The 25,336-nt window shown below is 44.2% G+C and overlaps 1 protein-coding gene across 1 annotated transcript in view; it reads right to left on the bottom strand.

The window, feature by feature from the left end:
- Nucleotides 1-25,336, bottom strand: part of APBB1IP (amyloid beta precursor protein binding family B member 1 interacting protein) — a 191,392-nt gene that overhangs the window by 94,341 nt on the left and 71,715 nt on the right. Inside the window, exons 3-6 of the mRNA XM_077490997.1 lie at nt 16,919-17,003; nt 13,778-14,055; nt 8,605-8,682; nt 2,293-2,452 (exon numbers count right to left, since the gene is read on the bottom strand). Of these exons, the coding sequence (XP_077347123.1) occupies nt 2,293-2,452; nt 8,605-8,682; nt 13,778-14,055; nt 16,919-17,003 (601 nt within the window). The remainder of the gene's footprint in view (nt 1-2,292; nt 2,453-8,604; nt 8,683-13,777; nt 14,056-16,918; nt 17,004-25,336) is intronic.

Raw genomic sequence — 25,336 nt, 5'->3', positions numbered from 1 at the left:
ACTTTAGAGTGTAACGAGTAATCTAACTGATTACTCTTCCCCTCATGGTAACGCCGTTCCCATTACTTGGGTGGCGTTACCGCAATTACATCCTGTCAGGGCTGCCCCATCCCGCCCCACCTATCAAGAGGGAGAGAATGTAGGGAGGCGGGGCGGACACTGAAAAATTAAGTCAGTTGACTAGCTTCATTTTGAACGTGACTCCAGGTAGATGGGACTAGCAAAGGAAGTGAATGCCGCCGCCTCCATCAGTGAGATTGACACTTTGCGAGCCCCTTCGCCTGGTATGGATTCAAAGGGGAACCCCTACGCTGAAAAAACGATGTGGGGGTCCCCCCAAAGTCCATAGCAGACCCTTATCCGAGCACGCAGTCTGGCCGGTCAGGAAAGGGGGTGGGGACGAGCGAGCACCCCACAGCACCTTGTCCCCATGTTGATGAGGACAAGGGCCTCTTCCTGACAACCCTGGCCATTGGTTGTCGGGGTCTGCAGGCAGGGGGCTTATCGGAATCCAGGAGCCCCTTTTAATAAGGGGGCCCCCACCCTATGTGAATGAGTATGGGGTACGATGTACCCCTACCCATTCACCTGGGGAAAAAAGTGTTAATAAACACAGGTTTTTAAAGTACTTTATTAGACAGTTTGTGGTTCTTCTTTTCCCCCCAGGACTGTGACATCATAAGGGGCGGGGTCACCATGTGACATCACCCGGTGACCCCACCCCTTATGCCTATATAAGTCGCCGTACAACGCATCCCTGCCATTACGGCCGGAGAGAGCGTTGTGTCAACATCGGCAGGAAGAAGAAGAAGGTGGCGGTGACAGCGGGCAACGCTAGTAAAAGAGCTATAAGAAGATAGTGCCCGGCAGAAGAAGCGAAGAGCGGGACAGGACCCCTGAAGTCGGAAGAAGACCCCCGGACGCTGGCGGCGATGAAGGAGAAAGCTGGGCTCCTCCACTAGTAAAAGAGCAAGAGGTAAAAAAGCAGAAGATAGCAGAGGAGCCCAGCAAGAAGACCTCCGAAGTCGGAAGAAGACCCCCAGAGCTGTCTAATAAAGTACTTTAAAAACCTGTGTTGTGTTTTTTTTATTAACACTTTTTTCCCCAGGTGAATGGGTAGGGGTACATCGTACCCCATACTCATTCACTTAGGGTAGGGGGCCGGAATCTGGGGGCCCCCTTATTAAAGGGGGCTCACGTATTCTGATAAGCCACCCCACCCGCAGACCCCGACAACCAACGGCCAGGGTTGTCAGGAAGAGGCCCTTGTCCTCATCAACATGGGGACAAGGTGCTTTGGGGTGGGGGGAGCCGCAGGGTCCCCCTTCCCCAAAGCACCCCCCATGTTGAGGGCACGCGGCCTGGTATGGTTCGGGGGGGGGGGGGGCTCGCTTATCCCCATCCCCTTTCCTGACTGGCCAGGTTGCATGCTCGGATAAGGGTCTGCTATGGACTTTGGGGGGACCCCACGCCATTTTTTCAGCGTAGGGTTTCCCCTTTAAATCCATACCAGGCAACATTCACTTCCTTCGCTAGTCCCGTCTATAGAATATTAAACAATAAAAAGTCACAGTTACTTTGCTGAGTAACTAATTACTTTTCCAATGTAGTAACTGAGTTACTAACACAATTACTTTTTGGGAGAAGTAATTTGTAACTTAACTAATTACTTTTTTAAAGTAAGATGACCAACACTGCTTATATCTCAAAAGCTCACACAGTCACCAGCAATCAATTCAGAGTCATTACTCGTACGTCCCCAGTACAGCTGCACACCTTCCAGACCTAGTTCCATGGAGACCTGACACCACTGAGGTCTCAAGAACAACTTCTCAGTCCACAGGCTACCTCAGAGGGGAAAAACCCCCCTAAGGCTTGTAACCCTCCTGGGGAGAGAGAATATTCATGCTGGTCATTTGAATCTCCCTCCCTATGCTCTGGAAGAAGCTTCCAGAGGCAGCAGAAAACCATCACATTCCCAGCCTGTGAAACCCTGAACAAACCAGAGCAAACAATCACTGCTCCCTTGACTTCAGAAGGAAGCACAAACTATATGTGCCTATCATCCTACACTAGGAGGGTGCTACACAAACTATACCTAGTCATTTACAGGGAAAAAAAAACAAAAGAGCATTTTTGCTTGTACATGATTGGATGATATAAGTCCGCAGAGCTTAAACTAATTCACTAAGTTCTGGGGAAAATTACTTTGCAGAGTGCAATACAAAGTGTATGGTCTATTTGCCTTTAGTAAACCAACCTCATAGTGTCTCTAAATACTACCATGCTTACCAATCTGAAGCTCTGGGTTTTCTTCATATAGACACCACTCGATGGAGCAGTCACAGTGGGTTTTCTCAAATACGTTGTCCAGGATGTCACGGACCGTTTGACGCTCGTCCACCATCAAGGTCTTTGTGCTGTTATCAGTCATATGTATCTTAACAATTAGCTGATGGGCAAAGAAATGATACATCACATTTAAAGTCCATTTCACTTTGCTGTTCATTTTGTTTTATATTTCTGCACAACCATATCATCACGAGTAAAGGGTCAGCTCCTTTGTGTGTATATTCAGTATATATATCTATATATATATCTATATATATATATATATATATATATATATATATATATATATATATTTAGATATATATATAGATATAGATATATATTATCTCACAAAAGTGAGTGCATCCCTCATATTTTTGTAAATATTTTATTATAACTTTTCATGTGACAACACTGAAGAAATTATACTTTGATACAATGCAAAGTAGTGAGAGTACAGGTTGTATAACAGTGTAAATTTGCTGTCCCCTCAAAATAACTCAACACACAGCCATTCGTGTCTAAACCGCTGGCAACAAAAGCAAGTACACCCCTAAGTGAAAATGTCCAAATTGGGCCCAATTAGCCATTTTCCCTCACTAGTGTTGATGTGACTCGTTAGTGTTACAAGGTCTCAGTTGTGAATGGGGAGCAGGTGTGTTAAATTTGGTGTTATTGCTCTCACACTAGTCACTGAAAGTTCAACATGACACCTCATGGCAAAGAACTCTTTGAGGATCTGAAAAAATAATTTTTGCTCTACATAAAGATGGCCTAGGCTATAGGAAGATTGCCAAGACCCTGAAACTGAGCTGCAGCATGGTGGCCAAGACCATACAGCGGTTTAACAGGACAGGTTCCACTCAGAACAGGAGTTGCCATTGTCTGCCAAAGAAGCTGAGTGCACGTGATCAGCATCATATCCGGAGGTTGTCTTTGGGAAATAGACGTATGAGTGCTGCCAGCATTGCTGCAGAGGTTGAAGGGGTGGGGGAGTCAGCCTGTCAGTGCTCAGACCATACGCCACACAATGCATCAAATTGCTCTGCGGGGCTGTCGACCCAGAAGTAAGCCTCTACTAAAGATGATGTACAAGAATGCCTGCAAACAGTTTGCTGAAGACATGTAAACTAAGGACATGGAATACTGGATGTCCTGTGGTCCGAGGAGACCAAGATAAACGTATTTTGGTGTGGTGTCAAGTGTGTGTGGAGGCAACCAAATACAAATACAAGTGTGTCTTGCCTACAGTCAAGCATGGCGGTGGGAGTGTCATGGTCTGGGATGCATGAGTGCTGCCGGCACTGGGGAGCTACAGTTCATGGAGGGAACCATGAATGCCAACATGTACTGTGACATACTGAAGCAGAGCATGATCCCCTCCCTTCAGAGACTGGGCCGCAGGGCAGTATTCCAACATGATAACGACCCCAAACACACCTCGAAGACGACCACTGCCTTGCTAAAGAAGCAGAGGGTAAAGGTGATGGACTGCCAAGCATGTTTTAGACCTAAACCCTATTGAGCATCTGTAGGGCATCCTCAAACGGAAGGTGGAGGTACACAAGGTCTCTAACATCCAACAGCTCTGTGATAACGTCATGGAGGAGTGGAAGAGGACTCCAGTGGTAACCTGTGAAGCTCTGGTGAACTCCATGCCCAAGAGGGTTAAGGCAGTGCTGGAAAATAATGGTGGCCATGCAAAATATTGATATATTGGGCCCAATTTGGACATTTTCACTAAGGGGTGTACTCACTTTTGTTCCCAGGGGTTTAGACATTAATGGCTGTGTGTTGAAGTATTTTGAGGGGACAGCGAATTTACACTGTTATACAAGCTGTACACTCACTACTTTACATTGTAGAAAAGTGTAATTTCTTCAGTGTTGTCACAATGATATAATAAAATATTTACAAAAATTTGAGGGGTGTAATCACTTTTGTGAGATACTGTATATATTATACAGTATATATGAGGTTTCTTAAAAAAAGTTTCCACACTTTTTTATAAGTTTTCCAGCCATCTTCACCACAGCGTGACAGCTCTTATACTAAACTGCAAGGTCAGCCAGCTTGCCAGACAGACTAGTCACATGACACTTTTAGACTCGACCAATTACTACTTCCCTTTGCCCTCAACTAGAAACAAAGAGTTACTATACCTACTGATTACCAATAATACAGACCTGATCACAGATGTGGAAATACGGGGCAATTTAGGATACAGCGATCACAGGTCAATTTGTTTTAGTATAAATCACACAAATAGAAAACAAAAGGGGAATGCAAAGACACTGAATTTCAAAAGAGCCAACTTCCCTAAACTACGATCCTTGCTAGAGGATAATAATTGGAATAAAATTTTAGGAACAAAGAACCCTAGAGGAAAAATGGTATGCTTTAATAGCATATTAAATAAGGGCATTAGCCAGTGCACCCCAATGGGAAATACATTTAAAAGAGCTAATAAAAGTCCTGGGTGGCTTAACTCCAACATAAAAATGCATATAAAAGCAAAGGAGAAGGCCTTCAAAAAATACAAAGCTGAGGGATCATCATCAGCATTCCAACTTTACAAAGAATGCAAGACGAAATGTAAGAGTGTAATCAGGGCGGCTAAGATAAAACACAAAAGGCACATAGCAGCGGAGGAGAGTTAAAATAAAACCAAGAAACTCTTTAAGTACATAAATAGTAAGAAGGGGAGGTCAGATCATATTGGTCCCATAAATAATGATGATGGGAATCTAGTTACTAAGGATGGAGAGATGTGGAAGGTTTTGAATTTATTCTTCTGTCTTCACGAGGGAATTGGGGGCTTCAGTAACCAAAACTGCAATGTTTATCCTGGCATGTCACAGGAATCACCCTCATGGCTAACAGAGGACAGAATTAGAGATAGACTTGAAAAACATAACATTAATAAGTCACCGGGACCAGAAGGCTTGCACCTGAGGGTCATTAAGGACCTTAAGGAACTTAAGGAAGTAATTGCCAGATCATTGTTCCTAACTTTTACGAACAATCTAATGACTGGAATGGTACCAGCTGATTGTAGAAAAGCCAATATAGAACCAATATTTAAAAAAGGGCCAAGATACATCCCTGGGAATTACAGACCAGTTAGCCTAACATCAATTGTATGCAAGCTCTGGAGGGAATGATAAGGGATTCTATATACAAGATTTTAGTGATGACAACGAAATCATTAGCAGTAATCAGCATGGATTTATGAAGAATCGTTATTGCCAAACCAATCTATTAACCTTCTATGAGAAGGTGAGCTGCCATCTAGATAAAGGAAGGACCGTAGATGTGGTGTATCTGTATTTATCTTCAGTTCCCCACAAACACATTTACTGTGCAAAGTAAGGTCTGTTGGCGTGGAACATAGGGTGAGTACATGGGTTGAAAACTACAGGGGTGAGTTCAGAGGTTAGTGATAAATGAGTAGTACTTGGAATGGTTCGGGGTGGAAAGTGGGGTCCCCCAGGGTTCTGTCCTGGGACCAATCCTATTTAATTTATTCATAAACGACCTGGATGATGGGATAAACAGCTCAATCTCTGTATTTGCTACTAAGCTAAGCAGGGCAATAACTTTTCCGCAGGATGTGTAAACCTTGCAAGAAGATCTGAACAAATTAGTGGGGTGGGCAACTACATGGCAAATGAGATTTAATGTAGAAAAATGTAAAATAATGCATTTGGGTGGCAAAAATATGAATGCAATGTACTTACTAGGGGTGGAACCTCTGTGGGAATTTAGGATGGAAAAGGACCTGGGGGTCCTAGTAGATGACAGGCTCAGCAATGACATGCAATGCCAAGCTGCTGCAAGCAAAGCAAACAGAATATTGGCATGCATTAAAAAGGGGATTAACTCCAGAGATAAAACAATAATTCTCCCAATCTACAAGACTCTGGTCCGGCCACACCTGGAGTATGCAGTCCAGTTCTGGGCATCAGTCCTCAGGCAGGATGTGCTGGAACTGGAGATAGTCCAGAGAACGGCAACAAAACTGATAAAGGAACTGGAGGACCTTAGTTATGAGGAAAGGTTACGAGCACTGAGCTTGTTCTCTCTGGAGAAGAGACACTTGAGACGGGATATGATTTCAATGTACAAATACCATACTGGTGACCCCACAATAGGGATAAAGCTTTTCAGCGAAAGGGAATTTTATTAATTCACTAAAATTAGAGGAAAAGCGTTTTAACCCAAAACTACTTAGAGGGTTCTTTACTGTAAGAGCGGTTAGGATGTGGAATTCTCTTCCACAAGCAGTGGTTTCAGTGGAAAGCATTGATAATTTCAAAAAAATATTAGATAGGTACCTGAACGACCCCAACATACAGGGATATATAATGTAACACTGACATAAAATCACACACATAGGTTGGACTTGATGCACTTGTGTCTTTTTTCAACCTTGCCTACTATGTAGCTATGTAACTATATGGAGGATCTCACTACCTTGAACAACCAGGAGAAGATCTTTCGTGACACCTGGAGACCTTGGCAGCATTTCATATACACTGATGCTTATCTTCAGGAGGTCTTGCAGCCTGGTTGATCTCCTGGACTTGGTCTGGATTCCCTGGATGAGAGCCTCTATCTGTCTACCGTATATACTCGAGTATAAGCCGAGATTTTCAGCCTCTTTTTTGAGGCTGAAAGTGCCCCCCTCGGCTTATACTCGAGTCATCGCTGTCTGCCCGCTCGATCAGCGTGTCGAGCAGACAGACAGCGGCCATTCTATTCAAAAGCCGCGCCTCCGGCTCCGCCTTCGCCTGTGATAGGCGGAACACTGAATTTCCCAGCAGCCTGTGTTCCGCCTATCACGGACATCGTATCATCCTCGTACTACGGACGAGGATGATACGACGTCTGTGATAGGCGGAACACAGGCTGCTGGGAAATTCAGTGTTCCGCCTATCACAGGCGAAGGCGGCGGCGCAGCTTTTGAACTTTACAATGGCCGCCGACGAAGAGGGCACGGGACGGCACGGCACGGGACGGGACGGGACGGGGGCAAGGCAAGGCACGACACGGGACGGATGCAAGGAGGCAAGGCACGGCACGGGACGGAGGCAAGGAGGCAAGGCACGGGACGGAGGCTCGGGACAAAGGTAGGCTGGACACACACACACACACACACACACACACACACACACATGGATGGAGACACACACAGGGATGGATGGATGGATGGATGGAGACACACACACACACAGGGATGGATGGATGGATGGAGACACACACACACAGGGATGGATGGATGGATGGATGGAGACACACACACACAGGGATGGATGGATGGATGGACACACACACACACAGGGATGGATGGACGGACACACAGGGATGGACGGACACACAGGGATGGACGGACACACAGGGATGGACGGACACACAGGGATGGACGGACACACACACAGGGATGGACAGGCATGTCTCACCCTCGGCTTATACACGAGTCAATAAGTTTGCCAGTTTTTTTGGGGGTAAATTGGGGGCCTCGGCTTATATTCGGGTCGGCCTATACTCGAGTATATACGGTATTTATTTATCTATCTATTGTTCTGCATCTGCACATTTACTTCTACCAAGAGAAACCTGGCCCCTTACTCTTTTTCTTCTCTAACGTCCCCTCCCACCCCCTTTCCCACTCCCCCCCCCCCCGTATACTTGCCTCAGCCGTGATTCAGATATTTGAATATACTTTTATGAATTTCCATATCTCACTGTTTCATGTCTGGGCCCGGATGGCCACCGGGATGCCCAGCTTCCCAATATATTGTTTTATATAGCTGCACATGTTTTAAGTCTACGAGTATTGGTTCTGGGTCTTCCATGCCACCACCACCAATATCCCTTATATTCCCTGTACATTGATGATTAGGTTAATGTTGGTATTATTATATTTACTCATATATACTATGTCTTACCCAGCCTGTTGGCTTATGGATCTAAATGGTGTGACCCTCTTGGTTGCCATTTTATAAATAATGCATTTTCCTCTTTTGCTTACCTGACTATAAACCACAACTTTTTGAAAATAAAGGAATTAAAAAAAGTTGCACATACCTGGTGGTACAGTCTTTATGATGGAGAATTTATTAAACAAGCAGTTTCCTCTTTCCTTTGAAAGTCTATGTGCGGGGCTGAATTCTCTATTTGGAGCTGAATTATTTTGTTTGGAGTTTTATTTGGCTGAAGTGGCTACCCAGACTCAATACAAGAACATTTCAATCAGTTTTCATTTCTCACCTTTTTAACTTTGGCTTCCTTCATTTTGTCCAAAGCAAGCATGATTTTGTCTACTTTGTCTCTTGACTCTAAAGCATCCTATGAAAGAGATTGGATAGAGACTTTTTTATTTTCTAGTAATCCAAGTTTTTAGATATAAAACCAAAGTAAAGAGCCTTAAAGTGGTTCTCTATTTTTATTAACGATAGCAAACAGTTAGTGTAGGAATGTTTGCATACCCTTACCTTTGCTGCAGGGGCTTCTCTTCTTGTACTTGTCAAAGTCTGGTCATTAAAGAACAAGTAGGGCCAAAGCTCTTTTGGATCACACGAGAGCCAGAGCCAGCTGCTCTTGCCCCCTGCACAGCTCAGTGCTCTAGTGAGCGCTGGAATGACAGAGCAGAGAGTGGTGACCAACAGTCACCGGCTCACTGCTTACTTCAGTGGCGGTCTTTGATCACTCAGCTCTTGGTCTTAGAGGTGGCAGGGGACAGATTCAGCATTTGAGTGATGCTGCATCCACATAGGTGAGTATAACTATTTGTTTTTTTACATTCCCATACTTCTCTTGTATGCAGTCTACTAACTAATGACCACCATGCCAATCAATAATTCAACTCCTGTATAACGTGGGAAGACAGCTAGGTATAGTCTCTGAGCTAAGGTGAAATCCCCATTGCATCTTGGGAATAGTGATGATGGCATATAATTAGGTAGCAAAGTGAACTTAGTTAAGGTCTACATTCACACTGTCATACACCGTGTAAATGTAATGGACAGAATTCTACTGTTCTGGCTAATGTCTGTGTTGGCTCTGATAGAGGGAGGTGCAATGCGTGATTCAAAGCATCACACTGCTTACTTGTTTTTTTTTTCTTTTCCTTTTTAAATTAAATTGCAGTGTCACATAGTTACACTTCCTTAAAGGCACTGTGCAGCAGCATATTGAGCTGTGATGATGTGTGGTGACATACAGTGCCATCCAGGGCTGCATTTTTCTGTACTGCACCTCACCATACCAGCATTGTGGTGTGCACGGGGCACATAAAAACAATTGTTTACTATATTCCCTAGCGGAGACCTGTATTTATGCAGTGAGGAAAAACCCAGGTCACTGCAGATAGTGTGAACAATCCCTAAAGTGTATCTAGACCCAAAACCACAAATGTAGTATATTGCAGTTTACTAGTCCTTGGTGTGGTGGCTGCATTCATTTTCCCTTTTTTCCAGCTCCTTTTGCTTTATTTTCACCTGGTAATCCTGCAAATAACACACTTCCTCTTTTTGGGTGGCTACATCACTCCTCCACTGCATCTATGGAGGAAACCATGGTTGTCATCCAAAGCTGCTCTCTTGATATAGACTACAAACATGTCCATATATTTTCCTCTCCATTAAACAGAGGACAGGGCACTTGGTAGTTTACGGAAGATAGCTAGAGAGGAAGATACTCTTTTGTGTAGCTTACAGGAAGTGACAAGGACATGCCATTTTTGGCAAGAACAACAAGTGTTTTCTGTATTTGCTGAAACTGTTTGCAGCTTTAAAAGAAAACGATTGCAGACAAATTTAATGACTGTAAGCTGCAATATATAAAAATGTTATTCTTGAGTTTAGTTATTCTTTACAAGAGAAGTATGGGATTTAGAAAAAAAAAACATTTATACTTACCTAGGTGGATGCAGCATTGATCCAATGCTGCATCTGTCCCCGCTGACTCTGCATTACCAAGCAGTGGTATCAGCAGGGAGCATCAATGATTTAAAAAACTATTAGATGGGTACCTTAAAGGGGTTTTAAACCCTCGTGTTTTTTCCCCTTTAATGCATCCTATGCATTAAGGTGAAAAAACACCTGGCAGTCACCAGCCCCCCAGCCCCCCATTTTACTTACCTGAGCCCCTTCATTTGTTTGGCGGGGACGCGCTGTCCCTCTCTCCACGGGGTCCCGGCTATTGATTGGATAGATTGATAGCAGTGCAGCCATTGGCTCCCGCTGCTGTCAATCAAATCCAATGATGCGGGCAACAGAGGGTGGGACAGGGTCAGGCATTCTGTCATTCAGTCTGCGGACGCAAATGCTGGACTCAGGAGTGCACCCACAAGGTAACCCCCTCGGGAGAGTGCTTTTTCTAGGTGGAGGAGCTACCAGCGCTGCCGGGGGATCCCAAAAGAGGATGTTCGGGGCCACTAAAAATGAGCTGAACAGTGAAGGTAAGTATGATTTGTTTGTTGTTTAAAAAAAAAAAAACAATCATTTACAATCACTTTAACGACCACAACATACAAGGTTATACAATGTACTCATAACATAAAAGCACACACAGGTTGAACTGGATGGACTTGTGTCTTTATTCAACCTCATCTACTATGTAACTATGTAACTGAGTGATCAAACACTGCTCATAGCTCAGTTCTGAGCATTCTGTGAGCAGAGAGTCAGGGACTGTCAGTCTCCAGCTCTCTGCTCTGTCCCTCCTGCAATCACTGGAGTACCAAGCTGAGGAGGGGGTGGGAGGGGCTGGCTTAGGCTCTCAGCGAATCACTGAGAGGCTGAGCTAGGTGCCGATCCATGCTTCTGGGTGGTCCACATGCTCAGAATCTTTTAAGAACCTGGCCTGGCTCTGTGACATCAGCACAGTCATTACAGGAGTGCAGTTCATTCTGGTGATCCATAGAAGAAGTACAGCCAAAATAGCTTCAGCTAGACTTCTCTTTTAACTTCAGAAAACCCTTTACAAATTATTTTCTCTGATATTTTAAAAAAACTATTATTAAAAATGACAAGTAAAAGTTGTTTTCTCAGCCTTTTGCAATCACGTTTTTTGAAGCAGGGAAACTTTCACAGTTCCCAAATTGAAAACTTCCTGAATGAAGTTTGCTACAATTAATGTTTCAGTTCTCTTTTTGAGAGACACGATAGGCGATTATGCAAAACATACAAAAAAAGCCAAAAGTCAAGTCATTTATAATACTTATAATGCTTACATTGAAGTCCTTTTTAATATTTATTATACATATAATCTAGATATATGTGGCACAAATACATCCTATTTGATGACTGGAATAGACTTCCTGCAGCGGTAGTGAGTCAGCCAACAGTAAGTGGTTTCAAACATGCTTGGGACAAACATTGATCTATACTATATACTACTACTATACTATATCTAAGACAAAAAAAAAAAGTAAAAAAAGTTAAAAGTTAAAAAGTAAAAAAATTAAATAAACAAAAAAACTAAAACAAAAAACAAAACATGTATAAAAAAAAGGCAGATTTCATGGACCACGCGTTTTTTCTGCCATCAATTTTCTATATTTCTGGTAGTTCTGTCAATGCACACACAGACAAAATGTAGAAATTACATACAGGAAGGTAAGCTGTGTCTTCTTTCTGGGCTAGATTGGCTCCCTAGAGGCAGGAATGGGATTTACTGTTTAAAAATAGAGGATGGGTTCTGTCCTGTATAAAAAGCCGCAAGTCATATATAATATCTGGTTTTGGTGTTCCATTCTTTATTGTCAATTACAAGTTACATATGCTGATACAGGAAGATGACATGGGACAGGACTGTTCTGAAGAACATAAGGTATGTACTATCACTTCATGGTGCCTACACTTCATGTTAGTGAAGTTTTGTATATACACTTAGTCTTGCAATGACAGGTTTACTTTAGCTGCTAACCTAAGAATATTGCAAATCTGTCATGGAAGAAATTTGAAAGTGGCCATTGCTGACCCCCTTCTGAAAATGCTAACTCCTTGACTGTTATACAAACCTCAAGATTTTACTCATGACAGGTTTTCATTAGGAAGTGGAAACCTGTTGGTATGAAAATCAGTATATGGACACTTGCTGCACAGAAGGTTACAATTTAAATATCAACTTGTTACAGCTGAGGGTAAAGCTGGCTATAGACTAAAGGCACCATTCACACCTGTGCATTGCGGGAACGCACGTTCCCGCTTGCATTTTTTTTTGCACATTTAATTCATGTTAATGCAGGTTGTGACTTGAATGGGCTGGCCCACACGCAACATACACCCCAAAGTATCTCCAGAACTATTGTGGTCCGCGAGTGTTGTGCCTTTTTTCAGTGCGTGGTTTGTTGCGTTGACAAACATGAGACAAAACACACTTTGGCTACCTGCGCTTGGGGTGCCATTAGTTAATGGCAACTCAAGTGCATCCGGCGTTTCCAGCACATTTTCAAAAACGCAGGCAATGTGCACCTTTTTTATGTTAAGAAAATGCACAGGTGTGAATACAGCGAGGGCATCTTGGTGTGTACAATTGGACTACCCAAGAATTTTAATTTGTGCATTAACATGCATGTTTAAATCGATCATGTTTGCTTGCCTATGCCTGTTGAGGCAGAAGTGCTGCCAGATCAGTATCGTCATCAGTGTTGCGTTATCTCAGTGGAAAATATTGGCAATCCATGCTGCTGATTTATCTTAGCCCTTGTACACACGGTTGGACATTCTGATGGAAAATGTCCGATCGGACCATGTCGTCGGATAATCCGACCGTGTGTGGGCTCCATCGGACTGTTTCCGTCGGAATATCCGACCGACAAAGTTTTAGAGCTGGGCTATAAAATTTTCCGACAACATGATCTGATCGGACTTTGTCCGATCGTTTGTAGAAAATTCCAATTGGACAAAGTGCCACGCATGCTCAGATCAAATTCCTAGACCAAAGCTATTGGCTACTAGCCTGAACGTAGTCCCATCATAATGAAATAACGTCATCACGTTACGAACGATCGGATTTTCCGACAACTTTGTCCGACCGTGTGTATGCAACACCAGTTTCGGAATGTCCAACCGTGTGTACAAGGGCTAAAATGTGCTGTAGAGAGTGTCCACTGGGATCCGAAGGTATCCACAGATATAAGGATCGCTGCCTACCTGTGCCAAACTTATACCAATGAATTCCTTTTTCTTCTTTCTAATTTGTTAAGAAGGATTTGCAGCTGCATGTATTGTGTAAATGTCAGTTTATTGTACAGGACCCACAGAAGTTCAATATTGTCTTAGATAGGCTTCATTACCTACTGCAAGGCTCAAAATAAAGGGAACGTTTCTCCCAAACAGACCTATATAAATAGCTGTTCACTTTGCAAAATATTGACTGAATATCATTTTTTAGAAAGTGTATTCTTAATATAAAAAGACTTTGAAGTATGCAGTACCTTTGCCGTTGGCTCCTCTGGGTCAGGTGGTGGAGGAGGTAGGTCCATTTCCCATTCACTAGGGGGTGGTGGTGGTAAAAAGGACAGGTCATCTGTGGAACCAGTGGGCAGGTCATGCGTAAAATCAGGAATATTGTATGCAAACGAATCCATATTGGAGGAGAAAGCTACGCTGTTGGAGATCTGGTTGTTCATTTTCATTTCAGCATCTTTGCAGTCGGCCACAAGTTCGGCCATTAATGCATCCAGATCATTGTCTTCTAGAGTGTTTAGTGAGTCTGCAAAGTACAAGATCCAATAAATTCTTGACAGCATTGTTGTAAATAGATGTGTCCGTTTACACTTTCTTACATCCAGTCCGATCCGATCTGCTAAAAACAGACAGATGTTCCCCCTCTGTCTAGCGGATCGGATGACAGTCGGATGTGCATGGACAGGCAGTCCCATAGAAGAGAATGGGCTGTGTCTGTGTCCGCTCTTCATAAGTTACGTGGACACAGATCAGTCACCTGTTAGCGAAGTCCGCCTCATGTGAAAGGGACCTGATACATCACTTTGTACCTTTTAACCTCAACATGAAAGTAGATGTAAACCCTAGCAAAAATAATAAAAGAAAAACTTGAAAGACAAAGGCATAATGAGCTAGTATGCATAGCATACTAGCTCATTATGAATTACCTGAGATTGAAGTCCCTGCAGCGATCCTCGTACACCGCTCCAGCAGCCGACATTGCTCTCGGAGTTACTTCCGGGTATTGTGGGCTCCGGCACAGTGAATGGCTGGAGCCGCGATGACGTCACTCCCGCGCATGTGCACACTCACTGAAGCAATGGCACATACACGCCGTTTGCTTCAGTGCGCATGTGCTGAAGATGTCGGCACATGCAATTACAGGGGATATCTCCTAAACCATTCAGGTAAGCCTATATAAAGGTGTGTTGTAAGGGTTTACAATCACTTTAACCTAGCCATTACCTTGATTAACAACTAAATTCAGAAACCTAGCCATTAAAAGTATAACTAAAGGCAAAACTTTTTAAAAGATTTGGGATAGAATGGAGAGGGATTAGAACACCCGTCAGGTTTTTTTGCTGTCTTTGCTAGGGAGATTTTCCACCCTTTATTTGTCCTGTTTACCGTTATTATCTAAAGTCCTGAGTTGTCCTCAGAACAGGAGTAGAGGGGAAAACTTCCAATGAGGACACTAGTTTTGGTGTCAACCAGGTATTTCCTCTCATTTCCTCTTTTGGCAAAGGGTCATGAAGTAAAGTGAAATCTCCTTAATTGGACACATGGCAAAAAAATGGACAGGGGTTATAGCCCTGCCTTATGTTATCTGAAATGGAAAAAAGAGGTTTGCATTTAGTTCTTTCTAAGGATATAATACTTACCAATAGCTAAATTACTTTTAAACATAAAGGTTCAGGCACTAATCCTAACCCTTCCTTTACTAACAGTTAAGTTGAATTTCTAAAGAAGTAAAGAATGTTCATTTATTTTATAAAGTTTTAAAAAATTAATAAGGAAACGTAGTATTCACTTTGAATACTCCATCATGTGCAATGGATAAACCAAAAAAAAGCCAGCATTTTTCTTGCACGTGATTGGATGTTTAAAAGAGTTGACATTCACTTTGCTAATAATTAAACAATCTCTATCTTTAATAAATTGACCCCAATGAGTCACTAACTTGGAACAAATTTGCAGGACAGGAAATCAGACTTCCCATTCTTTTTTACAGCATGCAAATTCCAGGTCAGTTAAATATGAAGTAGACACATGAAAATCAGAAGGACAGCTCGGAAGTCGGCAGTGACAGCTCCCATATTTGTTTTGTGCACAGGTTCCTGTTTAAAGCAAATTTCTGGCAGTTACAATAGACATTTATTATTATTACTTTTAGGCAGATATTCATATGAGATGTCAAAAAGCCCTCACTCATTTTTTTTTAACTTGCATTGTTGAGATCATGCACATGATGTATATTTTATTTTCCTTCAGGGCTCACATCTTGACACTTATGTTTTATGTGTTGCTCTCTGAATAATGCCACCCAGACACCCAGTGAATGCACACTGCACAATGGAGTATCCCTATCAGGGCCGTCTTTAAGGCAGGGCAAAAGGGGCAGCTGCCCTGGGCCCTGTCATTGTTGTGGGGCCCAAAGCAGCTGCCTCATACTTGCCAACTATCCCAGTTTACATTCCCTTGTCCCTTGAAGTTTTAGTCCTGATATCTCAGATTGAAGTGCTGCTACTAATGCTGCCCAGCTCTGACCTATTGTTGTGTACAGATGACTCACCTGCAGACCCTGTGTTTACATGTAAATAACCGGCATTCATATGTAAATAGCAGTGACATGCATATGTAAATAGCTGAGGCCAATAGCATTGATATGTAAATAAAGGCAGCATTCATATGTATATCATGCCCCCCTGCAGTGAGGATCATGTTCTGTAACCTATAGCAACCAGTGAGCAGTATTACTGTACAGTGATCTCTAGCAGCCAATTAACAAGCAGAAATCATGTGCTGTAACCTCTAGCAACTAATCAGTGAGCCTTAAGGAGTGCTGTAACCTCTAGCAACCATTCAGTAAGCAGTAATGATATGCTGTAACCTGTGGCAACCAATCGCAATCGCTGCCTGATCTGATACAGTAAACTGATTTTAAGTCTAGCTGCTATTTATTGTATGTCTCAGAGAAGGGGGAGCACAAAATTGCATGGGGAGAGGAGGGCCCTAAGAAAATTTTTGCCCAGGGCCCAATCAATATTAAAGACGGCCCTGATCCCTATGTCTGCTAAACTTTGCTGCGGGGCTGGCTAGTACTGCACAGACACACCAGTCTGTGACTAATACTGGAGTGAACAGTAGTCACCATACAACACACCACTAACCCTAAGGTAATATCACATTTTGAGTCTGTACAATAGTCCATAGTGGACATTTTATAACTTATTTTTATATAATTAGACGTGAAGACACATTCAATTTTATTACTCAATAAAATGTGAACAGTTTGTAGGTATGAACATAATCCTATGTAAGATGTACTGTATTTAACCAATAGATCCATTTTATTGGGCTCACTATGTGTTTACCAGCACGATGTACCATAATCAATAACTAATACTTACCAAAATCTTTGAAACCAAATAAAACATTTCCATCTGTACCAGCCTTGGTGGTTGTGGGGGGTGGAGGGATTTCTACAGCCAGACTCTGCAATCAAAAAGGATAATTTATGTATCATTCTTCAAATATTCCACAAGACTACGAAATAATACTAGTCTGAATTTGTCTGAGCATTCAAAGTGATCATCTAAACCAAATGTGCCTACAGACAAAAGCATATTATAAGTATCATTCTTAAAATATTTCACAACACTACGAAATGTTGCTTGTCTGAATTATTCTTAGCATTCAAAGTGATCATCTAAACCAAATGTGCCTACAGACACTAGGGAATGTTCATCCTTAATGTTCAGATTCAGGAATATTCACATTTGTAGGCATCTCTATCCTATCGATCCTTGCTGACAATCTTTGGCCAAGCCTGCTCACCATTATATTGTCTAAGTCTAACTTTACAGTGTTTTCCCTTTCTTCCTCTGTAGACATAAATATGCAAGTAAGCTTGTTGGAGGCCTGTATGCAGGCAGGCTACTTATTGCTAGTTAGTTACCAGCTGGCCCAGGTTAAGGGGGGAAAAATTAAGTGTGTGTGCTCAGTTCCCAGGCTTTTTGGCTCTAGCCTACTCGTCATCAGTAATATAAATATGGGAGAAGGCTGTGTTCAGGGCTCTTTCACGGCTTCCTGTTAACTCTCGGGAAAAGAAATGCTGTACAATCGTGTGGAGGAGACACCGGGGTTACAGAGGACATCAAAGCATGGGAGGCACCAAGGTGGGCTACTACCTTGCAGAGGTATGCCTGGCAAGCCATTCAGTTGTAGTTAGGTTTAGGAAATCAACTCTGTTCACATTAAACTGTAATGCCAAAGACTTCATAGTAAAGTCTCATCAACTGTTTTAGGCCTTTTCTCAAGTTATTTAAAAGGGGTGCATGTTGAGTCTGGCGAATCCCAAGAACCAGGGTCTGTAAAACACAAAGGGGTATGAAGCTCCTCTACTACAAAACGGTTAACTCGTATGGCAATGAGAAGGAATGTAATTGCTAAGAGTAACCAAGTACTAGTTCAAGAAACAAGCAACCAGTCGTTAGGCGACATGTCCTCCAGTAACGAGGGGGTCTAGATACACTAGTACTAGATATAGTTTTTGAGAATAAGCTTGAGAAATGTTACTTTCAAGGTATATGCTTTATAAAGTTTTGTAAGCAATTGTGGTTTGCTTTTGATACACCACAGGATCTCCTGAGGAAGCCATTTTTGGCGAAACAAGTAGAGGTCAAGACCCATATTTGGATTCTCTGCGATCTGGCCCAACAGAATCTGTTTGTTATACTGTATACAATTTTGGGCTAGAAATTTATATACATGAGCTGTTTTTACCCAACTTGATTTTAATGTATCATAAACTTTGTACATTAAAGCGGAGTTCCACCGAAAAGTGGAACGTCCGCTCATTTGATTCCTGTATAATACAGGTATCTGCACCCACTTCCGGGAATAGCTAGCCACAGATGCCCCACCCCCCTGCTGTCTCCTGGGAAACACACAGGTCCCAGGAGATATTGGGGACCACTTGCGACGCACATCGCGACTCGCGCATGCGCACTAGGGAACCGGGAAGTGAAGCCGCAACGCTTCACTTCCTGATTCCCTCAATGAGAGCCGAGAGATTGCTCGACTTTGGCTGTTGACATCGCTGGACACTAGGACAGGTAAGTGTTAAATTATTAAAAGTCAGCAGCTGCAGTATTTATAGCTGCTGGCTTTTAATCATTTTTTTTTGGTGGACTCCCTCTTTAAATTCTAGTGCTCATTTCCTTTATTCAGGGACTATGTGTGGCAACCTTTAAAGTCCTCCTATTCTGTTGTTCCTGCTGCTCGCTCGTCCCCACCCCCTATCCTGACCGGCCGGGCTGCATGCTCGGATAAGGGTCAGTTTTTTCTGCGTAGGGCTTCCTCTTTAAGTCCATACCAGGTGATGGGGCCAGCGAGGTGTCAATCTCGCCACCGAAGGCGGCGACATTCACTTCCTTCGCCAGTTCCGTCTACCAGAAGCCGCGTTCAAAATGAACGGACTTTTCTCTGCGTGCGGGCGAGTCCGTTAATTTCGAAAGTCCGGCGGACTACCACACAGACGGCCGAATTGGGTCAAAACGTCTTTCTAAGTCCGCTGGACTTTTGGGAAAAAAAGTCAGCTGGAGCCCACACACGAGCAGATTGTCCGGCGGTCTCTGGTCCGGCGGACCAAGTCCGCCAGATAGTCCGATCGTGTGTATAGGGCATAAGAGTACCTGAACTTTCTTCCTAACCCACTGATCCTATTTTAAGAGACTGTTCGTTGTCTACGTTTTTTGAAAATAAAGTTACTGGGCCATCTACCACGGGAAACCCCTAGACACGAATCGAGGAGAAGAAGGTAACGGTAAGCCCAATAAAACCAGCAGCTCCTTCGGGGGTCAGTGCTACATATATATATGCAGTCTGACTGTATATAGATCAAATACAATGCCACTAACTAGCCTGGCTGCCTAATCTAGCTCAATCTCTCTATCTCCATCCACTATAACACACTATATGGGCGCTGTGTACGCAGCCTTATATAGTGTGGGGCATGGACTTAGTCCCCCTGAGTCATGATTGACCAAAGGCACCCTGCCTTTGTCCAATTATGGCTCTCGCTGAGGAGCGTGCTGTGATTGGCCAAAGCATGCAGGTCAGGTGTATGCTTTGACCAATCATCATACAGCAATGCACTGCGGTTTTGAAGTGCACTATGAGGTGCTCGAATTTGCTGCGAACGGCCCATAAAATTCACTGTTCGAATGGGCGAACACCCGATGTTCGACTCGAACTTGAAGCTCATCCCTAGGTATTTCCAAAGACATGAGTGTCCTAACTAGGAAAACCTGTCACTTTTACTTAACCTTAACTTACATATATGGCAGTAAGGTGGCTCTCCTGTGCCAGGTAGACATGTGCGATTCGTTTCGTACAAATCTCAAATTCGTACGAATTTCCCTAAATTCGTACGTTCGGGAGGATCCGAAATACGAATTGCCATGTGTCCGAATTTTGTACAAAATACAAACTTTTGTTTACGAATCCCCAGGAGGAAGTCAGCACAGCGCAGGGATGGTTGGAGCCCCTCATCTAATGAAGATTCGTATTTCGGATAGGAAATTCTTCAACGGAATTTCGTATTTCGGATAAAAACCAAACTTCCATCAGCATCGACTGTCATATTGAGGTATATTTTTGCCTTTAAATTCAATTGAACGTTCGTACAAGTTAACGAACCTAACGACAATTCGTATTTCGTACGAATTGAAATTGAATTTCGGACATGAAATACGAAGTACGAATTAATTTTAATAAGAACCGTGACTGAACAGAACGAAACAAATTATTGACGGCGCCCATGTCTAGTGTCAGGCCACATACCTAGTACATGACCCGACATTTTCGGGTAGGGACTGCACTCCCACTGTGATTATTTACAGCCAAGCTGATCTGCGGGTATCGCGGATTCAATGTCCACTGGCACCAGCCGTGCATTAGGCAGAGACCCAGAACGGACATCTGTCTATATGTAAACAAAGCAAATTGCTGATCTGACAGTAGGAAAGGGATGGCATTTGGGTCCCTGCAAAGCAGGGTACAAATTCCATCTCTTTCCCTACTAAAAGCACGTCCCACTGTACATTCAAACACTGGCTAGGAACACAGTTAACCCTTTGATTACCCCTTTCCCAGCCAGTATCATTTGTACAGTGACAGTGCATATTTTTAGTGCTGATCACTTTATTAGTGTCACTGGTCCCCAAAAAGTGTCAAAAGTGTCAGTTAGGCCGCGTACACACGGGCGGACTGTCTGTCCAACTTAGTCCGCTGAAACACATTTCAGCGGACAGTCCGCTCGTGTGTGGGCTTGAGCGGACTTTTTCAGCGGACAGTCTGGCGGACTAAGTCTTTCGGAATGTTGGAAAGACTGTCCGCTGGACTCGCATTTCGGCGGACAATCCGGCCGTGTGTGTGCCAGTCTGCCCTACTTTTGAAGTGAGCGGACTTTTCCCGCCCGGAGAAAAGTCCGCTCATTTCAAGCGGGTATTCAGGTAGGCGGGGCCCACGACGGAGACGTCGCTGACCCTGCCGCCTGGTATGGACTTAAAGGGGAATACCAACGCCGAAAAAAATCGGCGTGGGGGTCCCCCCAAGTCCACAACAGACCCTTGTCCGAGCACGCTACCCGGCCGGCCAGGAAAGGGGGGCGAGCGAGCGCCCCCCCCTCCTGAGCCGTACCAGGCCGCGTGCCCTCAACATGGGGGCGGTGGCGGCGGCGACAGAAGACCGGGCCACCGCCTGTAAAAGAGCTATAAGAAGGCACGGTGGCCCGGGAGAAGAACCGAAGAGGGGGACAAGACCCCCGAAGTCGGGAGAAGAGGCCGGCGGCGAGGAAGAAAGCCGGACTCCTCCGCTAGCAAAAGAGCTACAAGAAGATAGCGGAGGAGTCCGGCGAGAAGACCCCCGAAGACGGAAGACCCCCCGGAGCTGTGCAATAAAATATTTTATCTCGTGTGTTGTGTTTTTTTTTGGTACTTTTATTTTACAGGTGAATGGGTAGGGGTACATTGTACCCCATACTCATTCACATAGGGTGGGGGGCCGGTATCCGGGGGCCCCCTTATTAAAGGGAGCTCCCGGATTCCGATAAGCCCCCCGCCCGCAGACCCCGACAACCAACGGCCAGGGTTGTCGGGAAGAGGCCCTTGTCCTCATCAGCATGGGGACAAGGTGCTTTGGGGTGGGGGGGCCGCGCGGCCCCCCTTCCCCAAGGCACCCCCCCATGTTGAGGGCACGTGGCCTGGTACGGCTCAGGAGGGGGGGGGGCGCTCGCTCGCCCCCCTTTCCTGGCCGGCCGGGTAGCGTGCTCGGACAAGGGTCTGTTGTGGACTTGGGGGGGACCCCCATGCCGATTTTTTTCGGCGTTGGGGTTCCCCTTTAAGTCCATACCAGGCGGCGGGGTGAGCGGCGTCTCCTTCGCGGGCCCCTGGAGACGCGCTCGAAATGAGCGGACTTTCCTCCGCGTGTGTGGGCGAGTCCGTTCATTTCAAAAGTAGGGCGGATAGTATGGCGGACTTAGTCCGTCGTTTTAGTCCGCTCAAAAAGTGCCGTGTGTGGGCAAGTCCGTTCATTCCAAAGTATGACGGACTGTCCGTCGGATTGTCTGACGGATTTAGTTGGCCAGACAGTCCGCCCGTGTGTACGCGGCCTTAGTGTCCGACTGTCCGCAATATCACAGCCCTGCTTAAAGTCGCTGATAATCGCCATTACTAGTTAAAAAAAATAAAAAATTAATAAAAATAGTAGACGTTATAACTTTTGCGCAAACCAATCAGTATACGCTTATTAGGATTTTTTTTAAACAAAAACATGCAAAATACATCTTGGCCTAAATTGATGAAAAAAAACCTTTTTTTTTTCTTTTTTTTTATTGGATATGTTTTATAACAGAAACTAAAAACTTTTTTTTCCACAATTGTGTTTTTTTTTTTATTTCTAGCGCAAAAAATAGAAACCGAAGAGGTGATCAAATACCACAAAAAAAAGCCCTATTTGTGGGAAAAAAAGGACATCAATTTTATTTGGGTAGAGCGTTTTATAACCGCGCAATTTTCAGTTAAAGTATTGCCGTTTTACAAAAAAATGGCCTGGTTAGGAAGGGGGTTGAATCTTATGGAGGTCAAAGTGACAGGTCTGCTTTAAGTCTCTATTCACACTATTGGATTTTTACCACACGTTATGAACTTTTACGCAAAAAAGGGACTGTGGTGCATTGTTTACTTCAAATGCCACCCCAACACACCTTACCAGCACACCGCAATGCATGTGTGTGTGAGCGCACCACAGAGCACAGCTGTAAACTGTCTGTATATTCTGGTGTGCTGCACTTAAAATAAAATAAAAATCTGCAAGTTTATTAAAAATCTGTGTTGTGTATTAAAAAAGTGTTGTGTTAAAGTGGAACTTTAGTCTTTAGTCTTTAGGATGGCACCTTCTGCAGATATAGCTATGAAAAACATTAAATTGTATGTAAGGGTTCGTGTTTTTTTTAATTTAAATAACAAACATATCATACTTACCTCCACTGTGCAACTCGTTTTGCACAGAGTGGCCCCGATCCTGGTCTTCTGGGGTCCCCAACGGCTCTCACCCCACACCCCACATCAGATAACCCCCTAGGAGTAGCGCTCTCCTGAGGGGGTTACCATAGACGCTGAGTGTATGACCCAGCCCTGCCCCCTGGCGCCAGCGTCATTGGATTTGATTGACAGCAGCGGGAGCCAATGGCTCCACTGCTAGAAGGACAGTTAGCAATTCAAGGAATGAAACTGTATTTTGAAACCGTTAAATTGGGTTTAGTTCCTCTTTATGATTTAATGCTGTTCACTAGTGATGGGCTCAAGCATGTTTGGATTGAACCAACCAGGACGGCTGTCTGGGTGGACGTGTGTCATGTCACCCGGGTTTGCTAGGCCAAGCCAGAGGCCTATCCCAGGGACACCTGGCTGCTAGGCTGCCTGAGGCCTATCCAGAAGCAAGAGAAGCAGCATAGGGTTGGGATTGCAGGATTGCAGTCCAACCAAGTTGTGAAGGTTCAGCCGGACAGGGAACCAGTTGTGGTCAGAGGTAGAGGGGAAGCTGTCGCCACTAAGGGTCCATCCACCTTGTTATCGGAGACTACAGTGAGTAAGCTGGAACCAGTACCCGAGCAGTCTTCTCCCCAGCCAGGGACGGTGAATAAGGGGGAAAACTTCAGCAAGTGCCAAGCCAGGGACCCAGTAGGACAGCAGGAGTGAGGCTTGAGGAGCATCGAGTGCCAAGCTAGGGACCCAGCAGGATTGCAGGGCTGATGCTTGAGGAGTATACAGCGTGCTAGCTGTGGAAGAGTTCAGGAGATTCAGTGGCGATTGGATCTGGAAGTCTAGTGAGAGACTGGGAGCTCAGTGAGTAAATATCTACAGTGAGACTGTAGTGTGAGAGAAGAACTATTCTGTAGTGCCAATAGTTGAAGGGGTTGTAAACCTTCATGTTTATTCACCTTAATGCATCCTATGCATTAAGGTGAAAAATCACCTGGCAGTGACCGGCCCCCCAGCCCCCCCATTTTACTTACCTGAGCTCTAGAACTTGACCCAATGGGGAAGCGCTGTCTCTCTGCCCGGGGTTCTCATCTCTTGATTGGATAGATTGATAGCAGCACAGCCATTGGCTCCTGCTGCTGTGAATCAAATTCAATGATGCCGCTGACACCGCTCCTAAAGCGCACCTGCCCATTGAAAACAAAACCGCCAAACCTGTTGCATTGCTGCTTTGCATGCGGTTTTAACCCTTTTTCAACCGCTGGGTGGGTTAAAACCGTCCCGCTAGCGGCCGAATAGCGCCGCTAAAACTACGGCAAAGAGGCCCCACTTTACCGTTGATACCTGCCCACCCCAGTTTGAAAGTAGCCTTACAATCACTTTAAGTTAAACTATTGTTAGTGACTGTTACAAGATTTGTTGTCATAGGGGTGACAGCGGTCCTACCTATACAGAAGTGGTATGTGGCTGGAGGCTTTCCCCTGTATAGCTGTCTACCTTTAGAATTCTCGGAGTCTGCCACTTATCATTGCATCTACTTAAGGGTGTCCTGGCCCTAACCCTCTCTCCCACAGTTCTGTTCAGAAACAATAAATCTCTTTTGTATTCAGAAAGTATATGGCGCCCATCACTCCGTCTGGCATCACACCCACCATGCCTTGTAACCCACTCTACCAAGACGGATGTCAGCTATTCCTGACTCTGGAGGTCATCATTAGGCCTTTGGAGGTCCAGGACCTTGTAAATACATGCTGTCTATGATTGTCGGTGTACAGTGCCGGCTTCCTGGAGGATTTGATCCGGACATGCCCGAGCCCATCACTACTGTTCAGAGACTATGGGCTTCAGCAAAATGGCAGCCTCCAGCAAGAATAAACAGGAGCAATGCTGGAGGCAATTTACAGCAGACACTAATTTTGGTAGCATAATTATTATTGTGAAATGTATGTTCCTTGCTAAAGAACATTATTTTTTATCAAAAAGTTATGGGTAAAGTTCCCGCTTTAAGTTGACAGCTTGTTCAATATGAATGGACTGCCTTACCGCAACACAGGTTAACAAATGGAAAACTGCAATGTATTGGAAACGTCTAAATGGGCCAGGTCTTCAAAGAAAGATATCTTAAAATGTCAGAATTTAAAGCATTTTCTTAATTTCACAAGTTATGTAAGAGCGCAGCTCTAAAGACAATGGTCACAGAGGATTGTGGCCTAGGTGATGGCCACATAACTATCATTTCTACCATCTGTACATGAGGTTCTACAGTTTACGTCATGGAAACCA

This window comes from Lithobates pipiens, unplaced genomic scaffold (assembly GCF_037356315.1).
Source record: "Lithobates pipiens isolate NorthernLeopardFrog02 unplaced genomic scaffold, aLitPip1_a1.2 Scaffold_19, whole genome shotgun sequence".
Lineage (NCBI taxonomy): Eukaryota > Metazoa > Chordata > Amphibia > Anura > Ranidae > Lithobates > Lithobates pipiens.
The sequence above is the reverse complement of the archived record's forward strand: the minus strand, read 5'-3'. Positions and strand labels throughout refer to the sequence as shown.